Here is a 26,589-nt window from a genome sequence, read left to right on the forward strand (position 1 = left end):
ATGATTAGAGAAATCTTAGCAGTAAGTTAAAGAGACATGAAGTATCAAATGAGCATATTACTAAAATGAATGAATGGATTAATTTGGAAATGAGATTGGCAAAAAATTGTTGGTATCGCGCAGCGGAATGACTGAGCATGCGGACAAAACCAAGAGGGGGTGAATTGGTTTTTGAATAATAAAATTAATACTTTAAAATTTTTCCAAAATTTATCAAGTAGATCAATAAATAATTTCTTTATAACACAATAATAGATGAAATAAAGAGATAGAGAAGAAGATTGAACACAAGTATTTATACTGGTTCGGATCAAAAGACCCTACGTCCAGTTGTTAATCTCTAAAAACGAGATTAACTAAATCACTAACAAGTAACAGATTTACAATCAGATATTTAGAGTGTAAGGAAAGAAAACACCTCTCTTGAATCACACAAGAGATGAACACCTTTCTCTGAATCGCACAGAGAATCTTGACCTTAGCTTTCCTAGCAACAGCAGCAGCACTCAATCTCCTAGAACACCTCTTAGGAAAAGTTATCGCTCTACCCACACTAGGTTTTTCAAAGCTTCAATTGAGAACACTTCAGAGAACTCTCTTGCAGTCACAACACTAGTACTTAGCTTCTCAAAAAGGTGATTGAGAAGTAACTCTGAAGTTCCTTAAATAGGGGTTCCAAAATTAGGTCAAAAAGCTGAACAGTCGCGCCCAACAGACCAGGATAATCGATTATCACTAGTGATAATCGATTATTCCAGTGTGGTTTATGGAAAACAAATTTTTGAGCAGATAATCGATTATCAGAAGTAATAATCGATTATTCCAGTGCTTTCTTGAAAAAATTTGTTCAGCTCAGGATAATCGATTATTTCAAGTGATAATCGATTATCATTTTAATATTTCGAGAAATACTAGAATTTTCTTGTACAATACTGCTTCTAACTTAATCTAATTACATTTTACAAGATAGCTTTAAACATAATAACATGTAGTCTTCATATTGTCTTCCAGATGGCTTTCAGGCTTCTTTTATCATCATCAAAATCTTGCTTCAGCATTTAGACTTGTATTGCTTTTGCCAACAATCTCCCCCTTTTTGATGATGATCAAAACAATATGTTTAAAGTATCTGCAATCAAAATATCTTACAAGGAGATTTGTTAGTAGCACTGTTTGGTTTAAATGTTTAAACTTTTTCTCCCCCTGTTTTGATCATATGAAAAAGGTTTTAATAAAGAAGCTCCCCCTCAATTTGGCATAGGTAAAGAATAACAAGACAAATATACTTTATTAAAAATAAAACTGGAAAACATATTACAATTGCAAACAATGAGACTATGATGTAGACTTTTAAAAGTCTTGACTCATGTCATCATCGTCCTCATATTTATCAAATTTATGTTCTAAGTTAGAGATCCTAGAATCTAATCCTCTAATTAAGCCAGTGACTTCTTCATGTCTGTGAGTGGAGAGAAGAAAGAATTCTTCAAGCCTCTGATTGAGATTTAAAATGTGATCCTCTAAAGAAGAGGATGAGCCACCAACACCACTGGATGATCCAATATGTGTGTCAACAGGAGGAATAGGAGCAGTGGGAGGATTTTCTTCTTCTTCATTGTCCGAAGAAGGCATATCATCCTTGTGAATGTAGGTATTCCCAAAAGGAATAAATTTCATCTGCTTCAAGGAGTTTTCTGCAATTTTGTTTGCTGCAGTTGTCTTATGAGACTGTTCATCAGAGACATTTACCCCTTTATACTCACAAATACGAGAGATGAGCAAGGAATACGGAAGAGGATATTGAGGCAATCTTTGGCTTTTAGCATGGTGTCAAGAATGATGCTTGGCCAATAGATGGGGATGTGGTTGAGCATGGCATATATTATCATAAGATCGGCTTCACTGCACTGTGCGTGATTTGTACCACGTGGACATAAAATCCAAACAATGAGATAGTGAAGTAGACGCTCATCGATTTTGAGAGGTCCAGCTAGTAATTGACGGCCAATTTCTTGATCTGGGCGTCGCATAAAGGATCTATATGCAAAAATTCTGTTGAACCCTTCTATGCCAGCCGTGAGAATGGGAGATGTGCCATCATGAATGGGAAATTGTGCAACATTTTCCCAAATATCATCATCTAAAATGATGTCGATACCTTTCACTTTTGTGAACCCAACTCCATCTCTGAATTTGTAGTTGAAATAAAAGGCTCGAACCAAATCTGGATAGTAGTGCCTTGCATCTCTGTGAAGAATTTCACACCTTGTTCAGCCAGAAAGTTTTGAATGGTGAAATGGCGATTTACAAACCATTGAGACTGGATGAATTTTGGAGTGATGAGGGGTTTGTCTTTCCATAGTGTGATGAATTCAGAACGTCTTTCTTCATCCGAAATCCATCCTTCAATGGAGGCTGTTCTTGGTGCAGTTGAGGGATGAGAGGCACGAGATGCAGTCCTTCTGCGTGTAGGAATTTTTCTACGAGAGGATTCAGCCATGGTTTAGGTAAAAGAGAGGGAAGCCTTTGAGAGTTTTGTGAGAAAATGAGAAAAGGAGAGGGTCTTGAGTGTTGATGGAGAGAAAAGAGTGTTCTGGTGACAAAAATGGCTAATATTTATAGAGAGAAGACTCCAACGGCCATATACACGCGATTTGATGAAAATCTAGCCGTTGCAACGGCTAGTTTTTGAAATTTGTTGGTCCAACGACGTGTAATAATCGATTATTCTAAGATGATAATCGATTATTGGTTCATAAACTGGGCAAAATATGAAGTCTGACGAGCTGATAATCGATTATCCTAAGTGATAATCCCAGTGAGTTTTGATTTTTGGCTCAGAATTAAGGATAATCGATTATGGCCCTGAATAATCGATTATTACAAAATGTTTTTGAATTTTAGGAAGAGATTTTAAGGATAATCGATTATTACCCAAAATAATCGATTATTCCAGTATGTTTTGGATTTTTGAAGAGAGTCTGATAATCGATTATTGACACTTGTAATCGATTATTTACGCTATTTTTCGGATTTTTAAGGATTGTGAGTTTTTAGCATTTAAGAGATCTCTAATATGCCTAAGTCTCTTCTTAGTTCATAAAATCTATCTTTAGCTAAAGGTTTTGTAAAGATATCAGCTAATTGATGCTTTGTATCTACATATTCTATTTCACAATTTCCTTTATTAATGTGATCTCTTAGGAAATGATGTCTTATTTCAATATGCTTTGTCCTAGAGTGCATTATGGGATTTTTGGTTAAATTAATAGCACTAGTATTATCACATTTCAGAGGTATGTGATTTAAAAAGATATTATAGTCTTCTAGTTGTTGTTTCATCCAAAGAATTTGAGCACAACAATTTCCAGCTGCTATGTATTCAGCCTCTGTAGTTGACAAAGCCACACAAGCTTGTTTCTTTGAGTGCCAAGAGACTAATGAACTACCTAAGAGGTGACAAGTACCACTGGTACTTTTTCTATCTATTTTACAACCACCATAATCAGCATCTGAATAGCCTATCAAATTAGGAGATGCTCCTGAAGGATACCATAGTCCAAAACATGCAGTACCTTTTAAGTATTTTAAAATTCTTTTTACTGCAGTAAGATGTGATTCTTTTGGATTGGCTTGAAAACGAGCACACACACATACAGATTGCATAATGTCAGGCCTACTAGCAGTAAGATACAACAAAGAACCTATCATGCCTCTAAACATAGTTTGATTTACCTCTATTCCTGATTCATCTTTATCTAAGTAGCAGGAGGTTCCCATAGGAGTACTTGCTTCCTTAGCAGTATCCATTCCAAATTTCTTAAGTACTTCTTTGCAGTACTTAGATTGAGAAATGAAAGTTCCATTTTCCATTTGCTTAATTTGAAGACCCAAAAAGAATGTCAACTCTCCCATCATTGACATTTCAAACTCTCCCTGCATTATGCTTGCAAAGCCTTTACATAGTGAACTATCAGTAGACCCAAATATTATGTCATCTACATAAATCTGAACTAGCAAAATATGTTTATTTACTCTTTTGATAAACAGAGTTAAATCAATTTTACCTCTTTCAAAATCATTTTCTAACAAAAATGTACTTAATCGTTCATACCAAGATCTAGGTGCTTGTTTTAATCCATACAATGCTTTCTTTAATTTATAAATGTGATTAGGAAACTTATAGTCTTCAAAGCCAGGTGGTTGTTCAACATACACATTTTCTTTTATAAATCCATTTAAAAAAGCACTTTTGACATCCATCTGATATAGTTTGAATTTCATGAGAGAAGCATAGGCAAGAAGTAAGCGTATAGCTTCTAACCTGGCAACTGGAGCATAAGTCTCATCATAGTCTATACCTTCTTCTTGTCTGTATCCCTTTGCTACAAGTCTGGCTTTGTTTTTAGTGATGTTTCCATCCTCATCCAGCTTGTTTCTGAACACCCATTTTGTTCCTATTACTTGGTGTGAATCATCCCTAGGAATGAGTTCCCAAACTTCATTCCTTTCAAATTGATTCAGCTCTTCTTGCATTGCTATGCACCATTGATCATCTTGAAGAGCTTCGTCTACACTTTTGGGTTCTATCTGTGAAACAAAGGCAACAGTCATACAGAAATTTGACATATTTCTAGTAACAACTCCCTTTGATATATCTCCAATGACATTTTCAGAGATAATCCTCTAGGTGATTTCCAGCTTTTGGCAAGATCTTCAGGTTCAGTCAGTGGATTTCATTTAGATACATCTCATCAAGGGCTTCTTTGAAATATTCTTCATCACCTGCATTTGTTTTATTTGACTCAAGAGGGTTCTCCTCAAGGTCCACAATTTCATCAAAAACAACATGCACAGATTCTTCCATATTCAAGGTTCTTCTATTAAAAATCCTATAGGCTTTACTAGTTAATGAATAACCTAAGAAAATAGCTTCATCAGCTTTAGAATCAAATTTACCCAAATTTTCTTTTCCGTTATTCAGAACAAAGCATTTGCATCCAAATATTTTTAAATGTGCTACATTAGGCTTTCTTCCTTTAAACAATTCATAGGGGGTAACTTTTAAAATTGGTCTAATGAGCATTCTATTTAATACATAACAAGCAGTGCTCACAGCATCAGCCCAAAAATATTTAGGCACATCATATTCGTTCAACATGGTGCGAGCTAATTCTTCTAAAGATCTATTTTTCCTTTCTACAACTCCATTTTGTTGAGGAGTTCTAGGTGCAGAAAAATTATGCATAATTCCGTTTTCTTCACAAAAGTTTTCAAATAATTCATTTTGAAATTCTCCACCATGGTCGCTTCTTAAAACTTTAATTTTCAAATCTTTTTCATTTTGAACAGCTTTTGCAAATTTTTAAAAGCTTTGAATGCCTCACTTTTTAGTGTGAGAAAGAAAGTCCATGTATATCGTGAGTAATCATCAACAATAACAAGAGCATAATAATTTCCTCCAAAGCTTTTTGTCCTTGAAGGGCCAAATAAATCCATATGCAAAAGTTCTAAAGGTTTTGATGTAGAAATTACATTTTTTGAATGAAATGAAGATTTTACTTGTTTTCCTTTTTGACATGCATCACATAGTTTATCTTTTTCAAACTTTATTTTTGGTAATCCAATTACTAATTCTTTGGAAATTAGTTTGTTTAATTGTTGCATGTTAATATGAGCAGCTCGTTTATGCCATAACCAAGGATTTTCTTCTTTAACAACCAAACAAGTTATATCACTAGATGATGCAGTATCAAGATCAATCAAGTAAATATTATTGTGTCTCATACCTTTTAATGCTACTTCTTTGGAGTCCTTTTGATGAATAGTGCAGTAGTCACTCTCAAATATTACTTTGAGTCCTTTATCACATAATTGGCTTATACTGAGAAGATTGTGTTTTAGTCCTTCCACATACAGTACATCCTTGATCTCCAAAGTATTTCCTCCACCTACATCACCCGTTCCAAGTATTTTTCCTTTGTTGTTATCCCCATAAGTGACAAATCCTTGTTCCTTCTTTTTAAAGTTCTTAAACTTCTTTTTATCTCCAGTCATGTGTCTTGAACAACCACTGTCAAGATACCACATTGATCTTCTGGATTTAGAAGTCATCTGCAAAATAAGGAAACAATTCATTTAGGTCCCCAACAACTTGTTTGGGTCCTTGGGGTTAGAAAAAAATATCTACTTATGAACAGGAACCCAAATATATTTCTTATTAGGAACACCAAATGTTTGATATTGCATTTGTTTGAAGTATGACCCTTTTTCATGCAATAAAAACATGTAGTAGTACATGCATATGTATTTATAGAATGATATGTTCCTTTTTCTACCCAAACTCTACGAGTTCTTTTAGTTTTATTTTTAAAACTATGATTATGAGCATGCTTGGTCTTATTTGGATTTTTCTTGATTTTAAACTTTTCACAATTTTTATTTTCTAAAGCATCTTCGAGATGTTTTTCCAAAATACATATATCAAACATGTAACTTTTGCATGAAGCACATTCAACAGTTTCTTTATTTTCTAAATTTGAAATTTTATTTTCAAAAATTCTTCTTCTTCAAGAGATTTTTCAAATTTACTTTGCAAATCTTTAAAATCAGATTTTAACTTTTTATGAGCAGTATCCAATTTACTAGATTTAATAAGCAATTGTTGAAAGGCATCATACAAATCATCATAATCATTTTCGTGGCAAGTAGAATTTACCTCACTATCAGAATCATCATGATTGCCATCAGACATAGATTTGCTTCTTCATTTCAGAATCGCTAGAATTTGATGAACTTGAGGCATTGTCTTCCCAAGCTATATATGCTTTCTTTTTGAAGAATTTTCTACCCTTCTTTTCTTCACTTTTCTTTGAATTTGGGCAGTCAGCTTTGACGTGTCCAGATTCTCCACATCCATAGCATTTGAAATTTGAGGATGATCCTTGATTATCCTTCTTGTTGCTCTTGAATTGATTTTTACCTTTGGCCTTCATGAATTTTGTAAACTTCTTAATCATGAGACTAAGATTTTCATCATCATCTGAATCTTCTTCTTCCTTTTGTCTTTTGCCTTTAACCACTTCGGTTTTAAAGGCTATGTTCTTCTTTCTTCCAATATCTTCTTCATCATTTAATCTGCCTAGTTCAAGCTCATGTTCTCTCAGCTTTCCAAACAGAGCCGCCATCGTCATTGTCGCAAGATTTTGTGACTCCGTGATGGCTGTCACCTTCGGCTGCCAAGTCCTGTTCAAGGATTTAAGAACTTTTATATTTAATTCATCAGTGTCAAAAGTTTTACCTAGACCTTTGAGATGATTGACGATATGTGTGAATCGTTTCTGCACATCGTATATAGTTTCTCCTTGCTGCATCCGAAACATTTCGTATTCTTGGATCAAGGAGTTCTTGCGTGCTCTTTTCACATCGTCTGTTCCTTCATGGGTTACACGCAATATTTCCCACATTTCTTGTGCACTGGTGCATACTGAGATCCTGTAAAACTCATCTAGGGTTAAGGCAGATGAAATTATATTTCTAGCTTTTACATCATATTGGGCTCTTCTATTTTCGTCTGCTGTCCATTGCGAGAATGGCTTTGGTTCCTGCACATCATTTACAATATTAACAGGAACAAATGGACCATTTAAAACAGCATCCCAAATACCCTATCAACAGATTCCAGAAAAATTTGCATCCTAACTTTCCAGAAAGGATAATTTTCACCAGTAAATAGAGGAGGTCTGTTGATAGACGCCCTCGGCAAAGGTTTGATTTTGTCCAACCATTTTCGAAAATTTTGAATAACTATCAAAGCAAGCTCTGATACCAATTGTTGGTATCGCGCAGCGGAATGTTTGAGCGTGCGGACAAAACCAAGAGGGGGGTGAATTGGTTTTTGAATAATAAAATTAATACTTTAAAATTTTTCCAAAATTTATCAAGTAGATCAATAAATAATTTCTTTATAACACAATAATAGATGAAATAAAGAGATAGAGAAGAAGATTGAACACAAGTATTTATACTGGTTCGGATCAAAAGACCCTACGTCCAGTTGTTAATCTCTTAAAAACGAGATTAACTAAATCACTAACAAGTAACAGATTTACAATCAGATATTTAGAGTGTAAGGAAAGAAAACACCTCTCTTGAATCACACAAGAGATGAACACCTTTCTCTGAATCACACAGAGAACCTTGACCTTAGCTTTCCTAGCAACAGCAGCAGCACTCAATCTCCTAGAACACCTCTCAGGAAAAGTTATCGCTCTACCCACACTAGGTTTTTCAAAGCTTCAATTGAGAACACTCAGAGAACTCTCTTGCAGTCACAACACTAGTACTCTAGCTTCTCAAAAAGGTGTGAGAAGTAACTCTGAAGTTCCTTAAATAGGGGTTCCAGAAATTAGGTCAAAAAGCTGAACAGTCGCGCCCAACAGACCAGGATAATCGATTATCACTAGTGATAATCGATTATTCCAGTGTGGTTTATGGAAAACAAATTTTTGAGCAGATAATCGATTATCAGAAGTAATAATCGATTATTCCAGTGCTTTCTTGAAAAAATTGTTCAGCTCAGGATAATCGATTATTCTAAGTGATAATCGATTATCATTTTGATATTTCGAGAAATACTAGAATTTTCTTGTACAATACTGCTTCTAACTTAATCTAATTACATTTTACAAGATAGCTTTAAACATAATAACATGTAGTCTTCATATTGTCTTCCAGATGGCTTTCAGGCTTCTTTTATCATCATCAAAATCTTGCTTCAGCATTTAGACTTGTATTGCTTTTGCCAACAAAAATAAAACAACAGACAAATATGTTCAAGAACAAATAAATAGAGATAGAGAACACTAGAGAAATGTGTTGTAAAGAATTATTGTAGTTGTTAAATTTTTTGTAAGAATAACTTAGCCTTATGTGGAAACAATAAAAATATTTATCAAGAAGCTAATGGAAATATTTTAAGTCTAATTAATATGATTGTAAAATTAAAGATGATGAAATTCACAACCATTACCTAGGGCATAACATACAAAATGAGTTGATAAATTTGTTAGCAAATGGAATCAAAATAAAATAAAAATAAAAAATTAGGGATGCAAAATATTATTCAATCAATACTTGATTGCACTTCATATATAAGTCATCAAGAGCAAATGTCTTGTGTATTACGGTGTGTAGATATTTCATGAACTCCAATACATGTTAATGAGTATTTTTTAGAATTTTTAAAAGTAGATGATACAAGTGGAAAATGTCTTTTTGATGCTAGTGTAGATGAATTAAAGAATATCCAACTTGATATTAATGACCTTAGAGGACAAGGATATGATAATGGATTTAGTATCAAAGGAAAACATCAGGGTGTGCAGAAAAAATTTCTTGATATTAATCCTAGATAATTTTATACTCCGTGTGGTTTTCATAAACTTAGTACTTTGTGATATGGCTAACTCTTGTCCAAAAGCTACATATGTTTTTGGTGTGTTACAACGTATATATACTTTATTTTCTTCTTCTACAAAAGGTGAAAAAGTTTACAAGACCATATACATAACTTAACTCTTAAATCATTGTCACAAAAACATTAGGAAAGTCGTATTGAAAGTGTGAAAGCTGTAAGATTTCAAACTTCACAAATAAAAGATGCATTATTTGAATTAGTTGAAGTTAATGATTATCCTAAAATAAAAAGTAAGTTGATTGTTTAGCAACTTATGAGCTAGAAGACTTTAAGTTTTTGTTAGGCATGAATATTTGGTATGACATTTTATTTGTAGTTAACTCAGTTAGTAAGAATTTACAATCAAAATAAAAGTGCATTGATGAAGCTATTGAGCATGTTTAGAATTAAAAGGTCTTCTTTCATTTCTTTTGAAAAGTACAGAGAAAATAGATTTGAAAATGCATTGATTTTAATCAAGGAAATTTCTTTTCAAATGAATATAGAACCTAGGTTTTGTGAAAAATGCACTAGATGCAGAAAGAAACAATTTGATGAAAATGTTAAGAATGAAAATGTAAAATCTCTTCAAGAATCATTTAAAATTGATTACTTTTTGTATATTGTGCATAAAGTAATTACCACACGTTAAAGTAGATTTGAAAATTTTAAAATATATGAAGATATTTTTTGTTTTTTATTCCGTGTTAAAAATTAAAGTCACTAAATTATACATTTAAAAAAATTCTTAAACCTTGAAAAATCTTTAAAACATGATAATTTGTTGGATATTAATGGATTAGATTTATTTTCAAAATTAAATATTGAAAACGTCCATTTTTACCTCTTTTTTTGTGTTTATTGTCATAAATAAATCAACTCTTTCCTAGCTTTTTATCTTGTTATATTCTCAAATTTAATGTGTTTTGTATTCTTTATGTGTTTTAGTTATTTTATACTTGTTTTACCTCTAATCTCTATTTTGAGTGTGTTAAATAAGTCAATAGGAAGCATTTGTAGTGGAGGAAAACAAGTAAGAACTCAATGGAGCATGATTGGACAAGAAAATATTGAGTTAGGCCCTACTGGAATGGTGTCTAGTGCCACAAAGATAGAAAGTAACTAGTGTTGTTGGAGAGTCTAGGGTCGGGCACCAGTACATAAGGTCGGGCTCCAAAGAGTCCAGGATGCTAAGGCTTGGCGCCAATTCACAAGGTCAGGCACGAGAGAGTCTAGAAAGTCAGGGTCGGGAGCCATCTGTAGAAGAAGTTTTTGTTTCACAATTTTACTAATAGTGTCGGGCGGTGGAACCTGGGGCAGAGCGGCAGCGCGCTGATGTGTCAAAAATAGGTATTTAAACATGTTTCTCACGAGGGTAATGGAGATTCCTCATTTTTCACGATAGAGAAACACTTTTGGGTGCTTGGAGAGCCTTTTGGAGGTTGCTAGAGCTTTTGGGAAGCTCTCCCACCCATCCTTGGGTCTTCTCCTCCATACATGGTGGTTTTCTCCCTTTTGGGGTTGGAGAGGAAGATAGGTTGCAAATTGGAGATGGAGACGTGAATGGGAGGCGATTTTGGAGCATGGAGCAGTTGGCAAGAACCTCAGGAGAGGGCTTGCATCTTCTCTTTGGTTTCCATCTCTTTCCTATCTCTTCTATTTGTAAACCCCAAGTTCTCCACCATAGAGAGCTAAACCTTTTTGTTGAGATTAGATGTAATGAAATAAATTCTTGTGTAATATATATACATATATATATATATATATATGTATATTCATATATATATATATATATATAAATATATATATATATATATATATATATATATATATATATATGCTTTTCCAATTTAAGTTAGTGTTTTTATTTCTGCGCTTAATGCTAGTTGTGGCTTTATCACCCGTTGCTTGTTTATGGTTCTTGAGGTGTTGGAAAATGTCTTTTGAATTTAGAATTGAAATTTATTGCTGTTAAATGTATGCATGTGTGATGTGCTATGTTTTTTATGATGCCCTTAATAGATTATCCTTAGTTCATTATATTTTTTCCTTAGTTCGTTATATTTTTTCCCTGCATCAGACTTGTCATTTCTGCACCAAATTTTCTTATTATGCATAACATAGTCAACTTGCTAGTTAACTCGGCACACATTTTTCATAATTCCTATTACATATTTTGAAAGTAGTCAACTACATTAGTATCCTAGTTAATTATGACTGGCACATAGGTGGTTTGGTAAAATCTTCTTCTCTTTTAAAATCCCCAAATCTGTTAAGAACCCTAAAAACCCTCTTTTTCTCTCATCCCCTCTCCACCACACATAAACCCTAATATTTGCATCGCCATCAATGGCTTCGTCATCTTCGCGTCCCAAACGCATAAGCGCACAACTGTTAAGATCACGTCCCGTCCTGCTAACCTCGATGGATGGATCAGCGATGATGAGCAGCATGACACCTTTGTCAAGAACTGGAAGGATCGCAACATTATCAATCCGAAATATATCGACATAGATTTCTTTCGCAACAATGGGTTTCAGTTTCAAGAGCACTTTGCCTATCAAAGCTTGGAAAAATTTGTCCAACTTCGAGGTATCTACTATCCTAATCTTCTTAAGGTTTTCTATGCAAATGCTCGTGAGAATAATGGTACGGTAGTATCACGAGTGAAAGGGGTTAATATAATCTTGGATAATGTTGTCTGGACCACTATTGCTGGCTTTCAACTAGGGGGAGAAAAGTCGCATGTGGGTTCCCCAAATCTACGAAAAATGGAGATATACAAATCCTTGCTGCGTAATCCGTCTAGTGCAAAGAAATGTACCTTCTACAAAACTGGTGGTATGAAGAGGGATGATCGTGTTATGGCATTCATTATAGGTTTGATTTTAGCCCCAAGAGCTGGAAATCATGGGCAACTTCTAACAGAGGATATCTTTCTGATGCATGCCATAAACTCTAGGGTAAAAATCAATTGGTCTGCTCTTGTGTGTGACACCATCATCAAGACCACAAAATTACAGATGTATCCCCTACCTTACGCCTTATTCTTGTCAAGAGTATTTGAGTACTATAATCTTGATTTGGCTGATGAAATCTCTGTTCTGCTCACTCATTCAAACCTCATCGAACTCAATGCTCTTCATCACATGGGTTTTGTTTTTAATGACAATGAGTGGACATTTAAGGATGATCCCTCTCCATCTGCAGCAACTTCACCGCCACCGCTATCCACTGATCATTCCATGCACTCTGATGTTATACATTCTCTAGCTGCTCTCACTCTTTCTGTTGCCCGTCTGGATGCAAAGGTCACCAAATTGCTGAAGCATCACCAAATTAATGATGAGGAAGATGATCCTGTTACAAAAGACGCTGCAAACTCTGTTTCTGATACCAGTGATGATGAATCTGCTGCTGCAGAAGACAATCCCAACTCCACTGCTAATGCTACTAATATTGTTAACGATGCTACGGATGAAGATACCTACTCCACTACAGATGATATGTCAAACTAGTATTTCTCGCTGCTGCTTACCTTTTTTGGTCCCTTGGGGTTATCTTCTTATCTCTACATATATCTGTTCAAATTAGTCTAGGTTGCTATTTCCTTGTGTTGCTTATGTCCAAAAAGGGGGAGAACTCTGTATTCAGTATTATTAAAAACTGACTACTTATATCTGAATCAACATAACATGCTATATTGATATATCTGTATTATGTGCATTCAGTATTGTTAAAAATTGACTGCTTATATCTGAATCAACATAATATGCTATCTTGATATATCTGTATTATATATCTGTATTATGAAAATCTTGAATATAGTGTCTTGTCTTGAATATAGTGTCTTGTTTTGGCCATCATCAAAAAAGGGGGAGATTATTGCTATTAAATGTATGCATGTGTGATGTGCTATGTTTTTTATGATGCCCTTAATAGATTTACATTGTTAATTTGACATGGATGTGATATCCTAAAAATATCAATTTGTTGCCCCGATAGTTGACTAGGTTACTAATATAGTTAACTACGCATGTCCTGGAACTTGGTGTTTGGACTCTGTCATAATATAGTTGACTAGCCAACTAATGTAGTCGACTAAGTTCGTGCTTGTAGCAGTTGTTACATAAAAACAGTTTATGCACTTCCCGATAGTCGACTAGCCAACTAATGTAGTCGACTAGGTTCGTGACTGATTGCAGCTGTCATATAAAAACAGTTTCTGCATTTTCTGAAAACAACAATCTGAAAAACCAGAAGAAAGAAAGAGAAGTGCGAAACAGGTTCTTGGAGCTATCTTGGAAGGTCTTCTTGAAGAATTCTATCAAGACACATTCATTTTTGACTTGGCAAGATGAAGAAATTTCAATCTTGGGAAAGGTGTACTCAATCCATTTTGTAGTCTTTGCTTTTGTGTTTTGATACAATTCTGAAATCGTTTATTTCTGTTTTTCTGTCCTAAGCGAGTGTGTGATAGCCTTGCTGTTGTGTGGTTGTGCAAGTGTGTGGATGCCTTGCATTTGTGTTCCTTTGTCTTAGAATTTAGATTTATCAAGTGTATTTGTAAATCTTGAAATTCTTGTGATATAGTGAATATATCTAGCTGTGGTTTGCTAGATGAACTGGATGTAGATTCGTAAGAATCGAACCAGTATAAAATTTTGTGTGCTTTATATCTTCCTCTCTTTATCTTGTCATAGTATAAATGCTCCACACATTAAGCATCAATCCATACTATTTCAATTGATTCATAAACAAAGGTTATTATCAAAACAATTTCAAAAGTGCTAAAACTGGACAAAATTTGTTAATACCAATTCACCCCCTCTTGGTTGTGAAATATTGGAGCATCATTTCTAACAAGTGGCACCAGAGCTGGTTAGTCGAATTCATAGTCGACTAGATCCTAACAGATGGCCAATATTTCACAGACTTTTTCTGAAGGGGCTTCAATAAACAGACCACCCTTATTTTCTGGAGATAACTATCCCTTCTGGAAAATTAGAATGAAGATCTTTTTAGAATCATTTGATAAAGGTGTGTGGGATGCTATTGTTAATGGTCCATTTATACCTACAAAAATTGAGAAAGGAAAAACTATACCTAAAGATTTCCTATCTTGGACTCCTGATGAAAATAAACGTGCTCCTTATGATGTAAGAGCTAAGAATATAATCTCATCTGCACTAACATTGGATGAATTCTACAGGGTATCAATCTGTCAATCCGCAAAAGAAATGTGGGATGTGTTAGAGGTAACTCATGAAGGCACGGAAAAAGTCAAGAGAGCTAGAAAGAACACATTAGTTCAAGAGTATGAAATGTTTAGGATGAAGGCTGAAGAAACAATCTATGATGTGTAAAAAAGGTTCACTCATATTGTGAATCATCTCATAGCATTGGGAAAGGTCTTTGAAAAGGAAGAATTGAATATCAAAATACTGAAAAGTCTGAATAGAGCATGGCAGCCTAAGGTTACTGCAATCTCTAAATCAAGAGATCTCACCACAATGAGTATGGCAACTCTCTTTGGAAAATTAAGAGAACATGAATTGGAACTTGGACGTTTAAAAGAGGAAGAGGAAGGAGAAAAAAGGCAAAGCATTGCATTAAAAGCTGCTGCAAAAACTGAAGCCAGAAGCAAAGTCAACAAGGATAAAGAAACTGCAGAACAGGAGGATGAAGCATCTGATTCTGAGACACTAAATCTGATGGTAAAACGTTTTTCAAAATTTTTGAAGTACAAAAATAAATCTAATGCAAAATCTGCTGCAGGAAATAGAAGATTCCCTTCCAAGAGGCAAGAGTAATCATCTAACACTCCAACATGTTATGAGTGTGGTAAATCTGGTCATATCAAACCTGAGTGTCCAATTCTCAAGATCAAAAAGAAATTAGAGGAAAAGAGTGAGGCCACAAGCAAGTCCAAGAGAGTGAAGAAAGCATATATTGCTTGGGAGGACAATGACTCCAGCACCTCTAGTGATTCAAGTGAAAGCAATGAAGAAGAAACAAATATGTGTTTGATGGCTGATACAAAATCCTTTGACAGTAGTGTAAGTGATCTTGATCTTGAATCTATTGATGAAAGCTATGAAACTAGGTTCTATCAACTACTTGATGTATATAATGAGTTGCATGAAGAGGTTAGAAAGCTGCAATACTCTAATAACAGACATAAAGGTGAAAATAGGTGGCTTGAAAATAGATTAAAACAACTTGAAACAGAAAATGAAGAATTGAAAACTGAGCTTGAAAATATTGAAAAGCATAAAAGTGGTAATTGCAAAAAGAGTGTGATTAATTGTGAAAATTGCTCCAAACAATTAGAGCATGTATTGTTTGGTTGTGAAATATTGGAGCATCATTTCTAACAAAATTGAATACCTAATGGAGCTTGTATCTAGGGATAGAACATGATTCATTAGTAATCTTAAGACTCTTGAACCTAATGCATGATTTCACTTATTAGGATTTAAGGAATTGAAACTTGATGAGTTATCATAGGCTCAAAGTTACGAGGAATATGATTTGAGTATTCTTGTAGGTTGATTTTAAAATGAATATAGAATTGGGGAGTTTGTGAATGCATGAGAATGAAGTGAATGAAATCTAATCTTGACAATTGTAAATACTTTATGTTAACTTTCTTGTTGCACACCAACTGTTTAATAAAAATATAAAAAGAGTTTCTTTATGTTTTGTGAGCTTTGTTGTCTATTTGAGTTGTCAGTTGCGAGATTTGTCATGTGTTGTACAAGTCCATGGGAGAGAATGATATTTATTACTTGCTACGTGCGACCGGTGTGCTTACCGTTTTTCAATAACAAGTTTTTGGCATCATTGTCAGGGATTTGTGTTCCAACACAAGGCAATTTGAGCATTTGTGACTTTTTTAGAATTTGTTCTTTATTTCCTTTTCTTGTGCTTTCCTTTATACAGTTTGTCTGTTGGTGCTTTTGCTTTCCATTGATTTGGTTTGTGCTTAATGCTTGTCTCGGGGTACGCTTTAGAGCATGATGTAGTTGTTGGAACGTCTTAGGAATGGGATTTCAGCAGCCAAATTAACCAAATAAAACCAAATATTGCAAGTCATTAGGGATGGGATTGTTTTTTTGGCCCTTAATATTCTGGTTTTTAATGCAAGTCTTGATGCATGCTTAGGCCAAGGGATTGAGTAAGGTATGTTGATCTCTTGGCAAGCACACCAATAGTCAATTGTAGTATAATGAATTTTAAGTAAGAGTGTTAATCCTACGAGGAATGGATTCAATTAAAATATATAATTATCTCAATTGACATATATATATATATATATATATATATATATATATATATATATATTCATTTGATTCATTGTTAATTGTAATACTAAATTTGCATAAAAATAATAGCATAAAAGCAGAAAGTTTAGAAAAAGTTCAGTAAGAGAAACTGGGATTGAATTTCATCTATCTCACTTGTTTGTAATATGGATGAATATAAACATACAACACCTGAATTTACAATATTGATGCAACACTCAAAAATCATTTATATTGATTCCTCACGTATAAAATTCATAAGATTAGTCCCCTGAATATTGATTCCTCACATATTCAACAAAGTATCCAACATTATGTTCAAGTGTTATAATCAATTGATATATTGAAATCTTTTCCTAGCATCACAATATATCAAGTATCATTGTTCAGATCAAATTTTTAGAAATACTTTCCAGTCAGATCTAAAAATCATAATCAAGAGTCTATTGATCAAATATAATCAAGCATTTAAAATAGAACAATGATACCAATATTGAGCAGAAACAAAAGTGTTATATATAAATATCACCATATTACACCCAAGTGTGAATCGATTACATTCAATCCTAAGAGGAAAGATTAACCATGCATGGTAGCCATTGAAATCATAAGAGCTAAGAAGAAAACTCTAGAAAATATGGATCCTCTGATTTTTGTGGTTCTTCAAAGCTCGTTCTAAATTAGTTCCAGCCTTTTTTTCACTTTCTGATTCATAAAAGATCTATACTGCACGAGTTTTCGCTTAAACCAACTGATTCTCGCCTAAGCGAGAAGTTCATGTTGAAGAAAAGTCATCTTGCTTGAGCAAAACTATTATCAATTAAGTGAGAAATGCCTAACTTGAATGCCCCCTCTGCACGAACTCTCACTCAGGCGAGGTCTTTCTCGCATAGGTGAGAATGGCAGCAAGAGTTCTCGCTTGGGCGAGATTGCTTTGGCTTGAGCGAATAGTGGCAGGACTTCTTCCCTTAACTCTATGTTTCTTGATTTATTCTTCCTCTTTTATGTTTCTTCCTCCTTCTACCTTAATTTACCTGAAAATACACAAAGTAGGGATAAAATGATTTCCTTTAAGTAGAAACTTGGAAACATGTGATTGAAGCTCATTTCTATTAGATTGGGGAAAATCAATATCATATAAACACAAATTAAAAATAGAAGTGCCAGAATTCCATATGAAATTTACTTATTTTTAGCACTTATCACTATGTCAGGCTTAGATAGGCGCAACAAGAGGAATCTGAGTGTTTTTACCTTAGACAACAGGGAAAGTAGTATTCATCACCTTGTGAGAGTACTGAGTCATCTTGCAACAAGAGGGATCTGAGTGAGGTTACTTGGGAAATCTATTTTAATCATTTTGCATATTGGAATTGTTGTTTGGTTGGTGTGCTTGTGTATATGTTATGCGTTTTTCTTTTCTTCTTGTTATTTTAATCTTTTTTCCTTTCAATTATCTTCCTTGTTTTTATGTTTTTCAATTTTCAATTCTCAAATCTTGACTTCTATAAAAATATTGGGTTAACATGTTTGTTCGAGTATCTTTTGTGTTCTTGTGAGTGCTAGGTATTCATGATGATGAGGATGAGACACAAGGAGTAGAGAGATTGAGTAGAGGATTTGAGCAGCAGGCTTACCCATCCAAAAATATTTTACTTTCTTTCCTTTTTTATTTTCATTTCCTACTTTCAATAATCAAAAGTTTGACTTGGTTGTTCGACAAATATGAATGCATTGGTTTCATGACTTTGAGTAAGTTTTGTGTGACTTTGGGGAGAACCATTTGTGTTTGCTGATAAATTGATTTTGGATTACATTGAGAGTATGTTGTGATCTTGTGAAATTTGGTGCTTGTGGTTGTTCTCATGTTTGTATTCTAAGAATGTTGTCATTATTTTTACCGTGGTTAATGATTGTGACATTGTATGATAACCTTAGGACTAAACCGAGTGAGATTTTGAGCCTCAGAGATTTTATCTATTAAGAGTTATCTCTTTAGGCTTACAATTATCTTTGCTTGAGTTTTATAGCTAGTTGTTTTTCATTTGTATGCTTACATATAAACAAGGCATTTTTCTTTCCTTCCTAGCATCATATTTTGAACCAAAAAAGCCAACCTTGTTTTTAAAGACTAAAACCTTTGTGCAAACCTTTGACCATCAAAATAAAATTTCCTTCATCTTTGAATCCTTAAGCCTTGTTGAAAACATTTGACCACCACACCTTAAGTGGAGAGAGAAAACTTTTCATGGTCATGAGTATGATTCAAGTGTGGGGGAAGTTATCAAAAGTGGGGCAGCATGAGGAACATTAGATATGGTTGTGGTTGATGTGGTGCATTCTTACAAATATGTATATATAAAAGAAAAAGAAAGAGAAAAAGAGAAAAAGAATAAGAAGAAAAAAATGAATAATATGGTTGCAAGGTGGTGTTTGGTTGTGCTCTAGTTTTCAAATAAAAGAGAGTAAAATGTTAAGATTGTCAAGTTGATGTGATTTCTTTCTTTACTAATTCATGCTACCTAGAAACACCATTCCCCTTCCTAGCCTTGTCACAATTCACCAAATAAAGTCTTTTATTGGTGTTTGCATGTTTTAATAACTCTTAGCTCTTAAAATGAAAAGCAAAGTCAAATTGGTGCAATTAGTGGTAGAAGAGAGAATAACACACATCCCTATACACTAGTGTGATTGAGTGAAATACTTTTTCTAGTGAGGATTAGACCTTGTGGTTGATCAATGAAAACATTTTTGCCATGATTGTTAGTCTCTTATAAAGCATATGCATACATTTTTGTGATATTTTCATTGTGAGCACTATAGCTAAGGAATTGCAAGGTTACACACATTATCATTAATTTGGTTTTGAAAACAGAGCATTCATGGATGTTATCTGAATTGATTGTGTGAACTTGCTTTTTAGTTGTTTAAACTTTGTTGAATAGATATCTTTCTAAGCTAAATTATGTTTTTCTTGAGGACAAGAAAGGTTTTAAGGGTGGGTGAGTTGATAACATCCATTTTTACCTCTTTTTGTGTTTTTATTGTCATGAATAAATCAACTGTTTCCTAGCTTTCCAGGTCTACAAATGTGATCTTGTTGTGCTTGTTGAGATTCTTGTGGGATTCAGGAGTCTTGATTTGTGTTTTTGCATATTTTGAAAGTGTAATCTTGTGGATTGAGTAAAACTTTTAATATAGTGCAAGTCAAGCTTGGGTTGCCTTGACAAACTAGATATAGCTCAAATTTGAGTAAACCATATATAAATTGTGTCCTCTTGCTTGATTCTCTCTATTCTCCCTTGGTTTGTGATCCAAAGCTTCAAGAAACATGACTTCTACAATATTTTAGTTGTTCTTGAGTGATTTGACAAAACCTGAGACTTTGATTCTATTTGTACTACTTATTAGAATCTATCTTGATAAGTTTTTTAAATTGTTTCTAAATTAAACTTCAAATTCAAATTTCTGTAGAACTCTAAGTATTTCAATCGATTGCATTGATATTTTGATCTGTTGAATTATGTTGCCTTGTTAATTGTTTAATGAAATCAATCTGTTATCCTTGTTTTCCATTGAGTAAAAGTATGCAGTCTAGTAGCAATTGCATTCTGAATTTATGGTTGGTCTGATTCAATAAAAATGGGTTTTAAGAATTTAAAAGTTATCAAATTTTTAGAAAGCCAATTCACCCCCTCCCCTTTCTTGGCTAACGACTCATTTTAATACTTAGAGAGTTTTCATAGGTACTCAAATTTAAAAGAAAAATTTATTGAAGAGAAGATGTTAAAACTTGCATCAGAATATTATTTTATTTATAACTTTTAGTTTACCCAACACATTATAGGGTCTTCTTAAACAATCCTATCATTATTTTCATATAAGCCATGTGACAAAATTTACATTAAATAGAGGAAATAGTATAAATATGCCAATGTTTTAGAAAAAACTAGCAACTCAACCAAAAGAAATATTGTAGTAGAGGAATTTTTGGTATCAAAAGATGTTTGACAATTACAACTAAGTTCTGACAAAGAAAAATCTAACAATGTTGAATTTATGAGATGTCAACAGATGTATAAGATTGTGCTCCCCATTCAATCCAAGATCCATTATAAACTACAACATCAAACTTTCCAAGATCATGTAGCCCTTAGATAAAAGAGATTATGAACAAAAGTAAGTAAAAGAGATATACATACAAAATTTGAATAAAACCTAAGTCTTGGAAATTTTTAGTTTGCTGATTTTTGGCTTCTCTCTAAAACTCCTTTTGGGTTTGTATTAGAATTTAGGAGACATGGGAGAGGGACAACAACTACAAGGGTTTGTATTCATATTCATCATCATGAGTAGCTAGACTCTTCTATGTTGGGATTGAATGTAACTTTTTTTATTCCCTATGTTGTTATTAATGATTTGATTTGCATTTATTGCTTTGTTGACTTGATCACTCATCTAATTTCATCAATTTAGGTTGAGATAGAAAATTGGCTTAAGGTAAGATCCAACCAAATCATCTAATGTAACTAGGAATAGATCTATATGCTTAACCTAAACATATAGTCATGTTCTTAATGCAAGGAGTCATCAATCAAAGACTGGAGAAATTGCATTGGATTTGATATCCTTAGGTTCTAAAATCAAGGAATTGATTTATAATTACCTTAGTACTTTCAAGAAAATATAGCAATCAACTTGTTCTATAGCAGAATAATAACAATACAGTAGTAGAAGATTAGTAAAGTTCAGTCTGAACATTCTTATCAACATCATTTCATATTAATCATCAACACAATCTATTTAAAATTTGTTTAGCCTAATCACTATTTTATTGTAAATTTAAATAAGGTTCTAGATCACTATTTTATCTAACCAAATTCTTGTGGATACAACATTGTCGTGCTACAATTAAATCCAATACACTTACTTGAAGAGTTGTCGAGGATTTGTTCGAAGATAATCCTGTAGCTATAATGAATTTTGGATTTGTTTGTAAATTAGTGCATAACTGTCACAGTTTTGGATTTAATTACAATTATTTTGCTCTGCTCACTTGATCTCATGTTGTTTTAGCTACAATTAAAATTAATATATATGCAGTATTGGAAACACTAGAATAAAAGTTTAGAGATAAATTGTATTAATAATAACTATTATATACATTTCTTTTTGCAAATAAAAAATATGTTTATTAATAAATTTGAAATGAATGACAAATAAAATAGATGCTCAAATTTGGTGAGAAACTTATATATATTCCATGACATGTTATGTATAGACAGCGAACTAAATAATTATATGATATTTTAAAAGTTAAATATATTTTTAGTTTTTGATATTTAATGTTAAATTAGAATTATTTTTATTCAAAATTTTGATATATTTTAGTTCTTAAAATTGAAAAATGAATATATAATGTATATGTTTTTTTTATATTACTTCACAATTTATTTATTTTCAATAATTTACTTTTCTATAAATTAATTAAATTATTAATTTACAAACTAAATTGTTTTCTAATAAAAAATGGCGTGAAAAAAAGTTATCCTTATATAATACACAAATAAATTTATTTTTTAATTTATTATGTAATTAAATTACTGATTTATGAATTCATTATTTAACTAATTACTTAATAATTAATTATGTAAGTAATTAGGTAAATAATTAATTTATTGATTAACTCATTCATTAATTATCTAAACTATGCATTAATTCATTAATCTAAAAAATTCGAAAACATATTTTTCAAGTGCCTTTTTATCAAGAAAACAAAGACAATTAAGTTGTTTTAAATGATATATATAAAAAAAATGGAGCGAATCCATACCCGAAAATTTTAAGATATTGGGTCTTGGTCATATTTCATTAATATTATATCATTCTAATAATTCTTCTTTTAAAAGATCCATAACTAAGAGTATTTAAATGATTTTAAAATGAAAATACTTATATATTATACTATGCACAATGTTGCCTTACTAAAGAAAATATATTCATCTAATTTAATTCAGTTATATATTCATTTGTAACCGATTTAACTTACAAATGTGAGTTATTTTGATCTTCATACTATACATCATTTTAGTAAAGATAAAATAAATAATTGATTCAATAAAATAAATATATTATATTTTATTTTTAGGATAACAAAAAAGTTATAATATAAGCATAAAATTGTAATTTCTTTTCGGTACAATAAGAAAAAAAATTACAATCTTAATTTAAAAACTTTAATTTTATTAATTTTTTAAAATTTGTTAATAGTTAAAATAATTGAATATGTTTTATTTTTGTAATACTAGGGCCGGATAGGCCATAAACTTAATCTCCACATCCTTCTTATAATAATCCAATTACTGATATTAATAGTTTGTTTTGCTTAAAATTAGAAATAATAATCCTTAAACAAAAAAGTAATGATCTTTTAGTTCATAAGATTAACTCAATTTATTCTCTTCTAACACATTACTTTCTATTATTTCTAATATATGTATGTGATACATTCAAATACATTTGTCAAGACTGTTTTATAAGGAACATGTCTTGAATTGAACACCTTCAATGGGTAATTTGTCATTTGGAAAAGCACAATCAGTTTTCTCTTTCTGTGGCAACAATGCACAAGGTGGAGGAGTGACATTATTGGTAACTCCAGCAACATCAGTGCAATTCCATTGAAGCTTCTTCTTCTTCAATGCACTCACTTCGATAGTCACATTAGAAATGCAGATTCCAGTGAAAGGGTCATTGGAGATTCCTTCAAGTTTTGCAGAATATGTAACATTCTTGGCAACAACATCTTTAAAATTAATTCCGGTAACAGTAGGAAGTGCTTTGGGATCATAATTATTGTCAGGGTGTTGTCCATAAGAACCTGTCATCCAAAATACATATTTCATGGTATTCAGATTCAATCCTCTGACAAATATGTTCTTCACAAATCCACCTCTTCCAACTGCTGATTTGATTCTAACAGCTGATTCAGTGTTGATGGCAGTGAGATCTTCAACTCTGACATCATCAATTCCGCCAGACATTTCACTTCCTAATGCAACCATGGCACTGTCTGGGGATATGCAAGTCACCCTTTTAATCACTAAGTGTTGTGTTGGCTTTCCAAATTTAATTCCATACTCATCCCAACCACTTTTTGCAGAAATGCAATCATCACCAGAAACAATGTAACAGTCTTCAATCCTGGTGTTTGTGCATGAATCTGTGGAGAAGAGAAAAGTTAGTAAGAATAATTTGACAGTGGTTTTTACCTAATGTTGCCAATTCAAGTAATATAAACTGAAAACAAACAATTTTACCTGGGTTAATTCCATCTGTGTTTGGAGAATCCACTGGGGCAAGAATGGTTAGCCCTTTAACGATTATGTTACTGAAGATGTAAAGCTTGATCAGAATAGTGAAGCAGACGATACATCAATGAAAACGAATAAGCAGTTTTAAGAAATTTGGAAAGAAAAAAAAAAGGAGAATTTTATCAAACCTGCTGTAAATTGGATGAACAAACCAAGTTGGGGAATTGATCAAAGTGAGATCTGATATTTGGATTTGATCAGAGTACATGATCTCAATCATGTAGGGTCTTGTGAGAGTCAACTGCTTCTTGTGGAACTTGTCCCACCAATAAGATCCTTGTCCATCAATTGTACCATTTTGACCTAATCACCAAGTTTAAGGAAATCCAATTCAGAATGACTTAGCCAATTTGAAAAGAACTTAACAATCTTCAATAAAGTAATATGGTTTGTGTAAATGATTACCAGTAATTACAACATCAGTGAGATTAGTCCCAAAAATTAGACTGCTAAACCTTCCACCAGGAGCATCTCTTCCTCTTCCATAAGATGGTAATATAGGAAGATGAGGCCATTCTAATTCATTCTGTTAATGTGATGAATGTAAGTGATCATTTTGCTATTATAGTACTTTGGAAAAGGCAAAATGTAGATGTGTTGTTTGTTTAAATGGATTATCCTTGAAAGTGAAGTTGAGAATAAAGAAATAAAAAAAATATTCAGAATAATTATAAAATAGAAAATAATTATACTTATATACAACTATTCAAATCTATGTAATAGTGAATGCATAAAATAAGACAATTATTTTTGCGTATAATAAATTCGAAATATATAAATATGTTTTAAGATCAAATTAATTTAAATTAGATGGCTTTAAGAGAATGGTATTGAAAGAAATAATTTCTTTTAACTATTAAAATTTAATTTAATTATGAAACAGATAAGAGGTGGTAAATTGAAAGATATTGACATCTTAAAATAAGAAGCACAAATATTGTGTAATCAAAAGATTGAGTAAAAAGAGAAACTTTCATTGTCTAAAATGAATAATGTAGTCATAATAAAGGATTATATTTGATTTTTGCTATGTTGTGTAAGTCTAAAAAATTGATTACAAGAAAAGGGAGAAAAGTAGAGGTTATAGGTTAGATTAGATATACCTGAGAAGCAAGAATAACAGCATCCTTCATGAGAAAAAGAGTGAAATGGCTTGTGAGATTAAAGGGACCTGTTAGCCATTTCCCTGGTGGCACAATAAGGGTTGAACCTCCATCAGAACCATATTGGCTCAGTTTGCTTATTGCAGAGTTAAAAGCCTTTGTGTTTGATGTTTTCCCATCACCGACTCCTCCAAAATCTTTCAAACTTCCACTGTGCTTTCTGCAATTGATGGCAGAATATTCGGTTTTCGCCAATTCACTCTGAACCCTACTTTCTGCTACCTTCACGTTCACTGATCCCAGTATCACAATTAAAGAGATCACACCAAGGACCTGCACATACAACACCAAACTCATCATATCAATTCAACAAAAACCATCTTTGTGAACAATCAGTGACGGAACTACGTGTCCACGAGAGTTGAAAAGTGGACAAACGCATCCCTGATTTTTATTAAAAATACCATTTATTGTAGACAATGCTATTGAAAAATATATGAACAACACTAACCAAACTTTTGCTATGTGAAAATGATCAGAATACAAAAGGAAGTCTATAAATGCATCCCAAAAACTCTATTAGATGGATTATTCATGACAGAATGTGTTATCTGCCGTAAGAAAATCTAGAGATAAGAAAAAAGAATTACATAATTATTTCTGAGATGCAGAAACTGCTTCATGGTATGAGAATAGCAGAGTGAAGTTGTTGTCTTGAGCTTTTCTTGAAGAAAAGATACAAACATAGACAGATATATATAGAGGGGATTATCAATAATGAATGCACTGATTGAATAATAATGTTTTATTGTTTTAAAAATTTCATTATTCATATTAACTATTTTCATTTTTTTTCTTTCTTTTCTTATTGACTCAGTTTTATAGAAAGTTTACTTGGAAAGAGGAATAAATTATGGCAGTTATAATTATCAATAAATAACACATTAATTGACGTATTAATTGATTGAGTGTTCTTTAACATTATAGAGTATTATAAATAACTTAAATCGAAGAAGAAAAACGGACATAGAAAAAAAGTGAAAATAATTTTTTTTAAATATAAACAGTCAAATTTGGGATAAAAAAATTAATCTAGAAAGAAATAAAAGAAAGACAAATTAATTAATATAATGTGCATTGACCGAATACTTTTAATATTAATGGAGTAATATAAGTATGTTAAATTTAAGAGGGGAAAAAATAACTGAAAATAAATATTTTAAAATGTAAATAGTGAAGAAAAAAATTAAAGTCAAAAGGAAAAATTTAATATAAAAAATAAAAATTTATTTATACCAAAAGAATTGGCCATCTGAAATATTAATATTAAAGGAAGCTTTAATTGGGAA

General features: G+C 32.4%; 1 protein-coding gene across 1 annotated transcript; it reads right to left on the reverse strand.

Moving 5' to 3' along the window:
- Nucleotides 1–23,171: 23,171 nt before the first annotated feature.
- Nucleotides 23,172–26,002, reverse strand: LOC114181717 (probable polygalacturonase). Its single transcript, XM_028068249.1, has 6 exons — nt 25,891–26,002; nt 25,241–25,573; nt 24,543–24,663; nt 24,266–24,440; nt 24,084–24,154; nt 23,172–23,986 (listed from the first exon to the last, which is right to left on the reverse strand). Exons 1-6 carry the CDS (start codon nt 25,984–25,986, stop codon nt 23,298–23,300), a joined length of 1,485 nt encoding a protein of 494 aa, XP_027924050.1. The 5' UTR covers nt 25,987–26,002; the 3' UTR covers nt 23,172–23,297.
- Nucleotides 26,003–26,589: the final 587 nt, after the last annotated feature.

Source organism: Vigna unguiculata, chromosome 4 (genome assembly GCF_004118075.2).
Source record: "Vigna unguiculata cultivar IT97K-499-35 chromosome 4, ASM411807v1, whole genome shotgun sequence".
Classification (NCBI taxonomy): Eukaryota; Viridiplantae; Streptophyta; class Magnoliopsida; order Fabales; family Fabaceae; genus Vigna; species Vigna unguiculata.